This window comes from Amphimedon queenslandica, unplaced genomic scaffold (genome assembly GCF_000090795.2).
Source record: "Amphimedon queenslandica unplaced genomic scaffold, v1.1 AMPQUscaffold_1038_Cont26946, whole genome shotgun sequence".
In the NCBI taxonomy this organism is placed as follows: Eukaryota; Metazoa; Porifera; class Demospongiae; order Haplosclerida; family Niphatidae; genus Amphimedon; species Amphimedon queenslandica.
In genome coordinates, this window is record NW_003558613.1 from 1 (window position 1) to 1,099 (window position 1,099).

General features: G+C 34.9%; 1 protein-coding gene across 1 annotated transcript; it reads right to left on the reverse strand.

Moving 5' to 3' along the window:
* Positions 1-9: 9 nt before the first annotated feature.
* Positions 10-991, reverse strand: LOC109593536 (uncharacterized; the record flags this gene model as incomplete). The annotated part of the gene is made up of 3 exons (XM_020008576.1): positions 660-991; positions 266-607; positions 10-213 (listed from the first exon to the last, which is right to left on the reverse strand). Coding segments are annotated over exons 1-3 (718 nt in total), but the record flags the coding sequence as incomplete, so codon positions are not given.
* Between the last annotated feature and the right edge of the window lie 108 nt (positions 992-1,099).

Sequence of the window (1,099 nt, forward strand, 5' to 3'; positions counted from 1 at the left end):
CTTACATGCACCATGAATATCTTTCATGTTCTGCTTGTGAAGTTAACTCATTTTCCCTTACAAGTGTTAGTCTGCCAAAAAAATCATTTCCTACTCTTGGTGGCCAGTCACTAGCAATAATGGACTGATTTAGATACCTTTTTTTGAGACTCTTTATGTACTCTTGTACATCATCAGGTGGATCTGAACTAATGACTGCATGATATGGCTGACCTACATGTACATGTACATGTATAATGAAATAAAGTGGGACACATGTACTTACCTAATTGATCCAAAATAGATGCAGCAATATCTTTAAGTGCTTGATGCTTTTGTTTTATTAATATATGGCAAATACTAATCAAATCCCTTTGAGGATGTAAAGATGCTTCCAATTGTCTCAGTAATGTAGTCACTAAGTAGCTGGCCTTTTCATAATCGGAATTTCCAGTTAATGATGACATACGAGATTTAACGTTCAATGACATTAGCTGATTAGCATATAGTGCACTGCTAATTGTGTGAAGGTTATCAGCAATAGCAGCAGTAAGTTTGTCTGAATATAAACGTAACATTTCCTTAGGAGCAATTTGACCACGAAAGTCCTTTGGCTCCAAATGGTCACCTGCAATAGAGTTAATATGCTGTGATTATTCTGCTGTACATTTTAAACTTACAAATACATGTACTTGACAGGTGTTTTTCAATATCTTGAATGACTTGAATCTCTTTTCTTCTTTTTAAAGCAGCAAGCACATCCTTCCATGTTGCCTTAGGATTTTCTTCAAACCATTTTTTAATGAGAACTACCTTTTGATACTTTGGGCTCCTTTCAGACTGTTGAATCATGTCAATAATTTGTTGTGTCACTCCAGGCAAATGACGACCAAACAACTGCCAGTTTTTAAGTGGCTCCAGCAGATCAAGCAACACAAAAATATTAGGTTGCTCATCAATTACTGGACCAGGATTAAGCTCAACATCTCCAGATAGAAGAAGGAGAAGAGAGCAGAAAAATATTTTGAGTCCTACATTGTAAATTAAAAATTTAGAGTAAAGTCCATTTCATAACAATAAATACACTAGTTTTAATGTGCATATACTTCAGAGAAATACA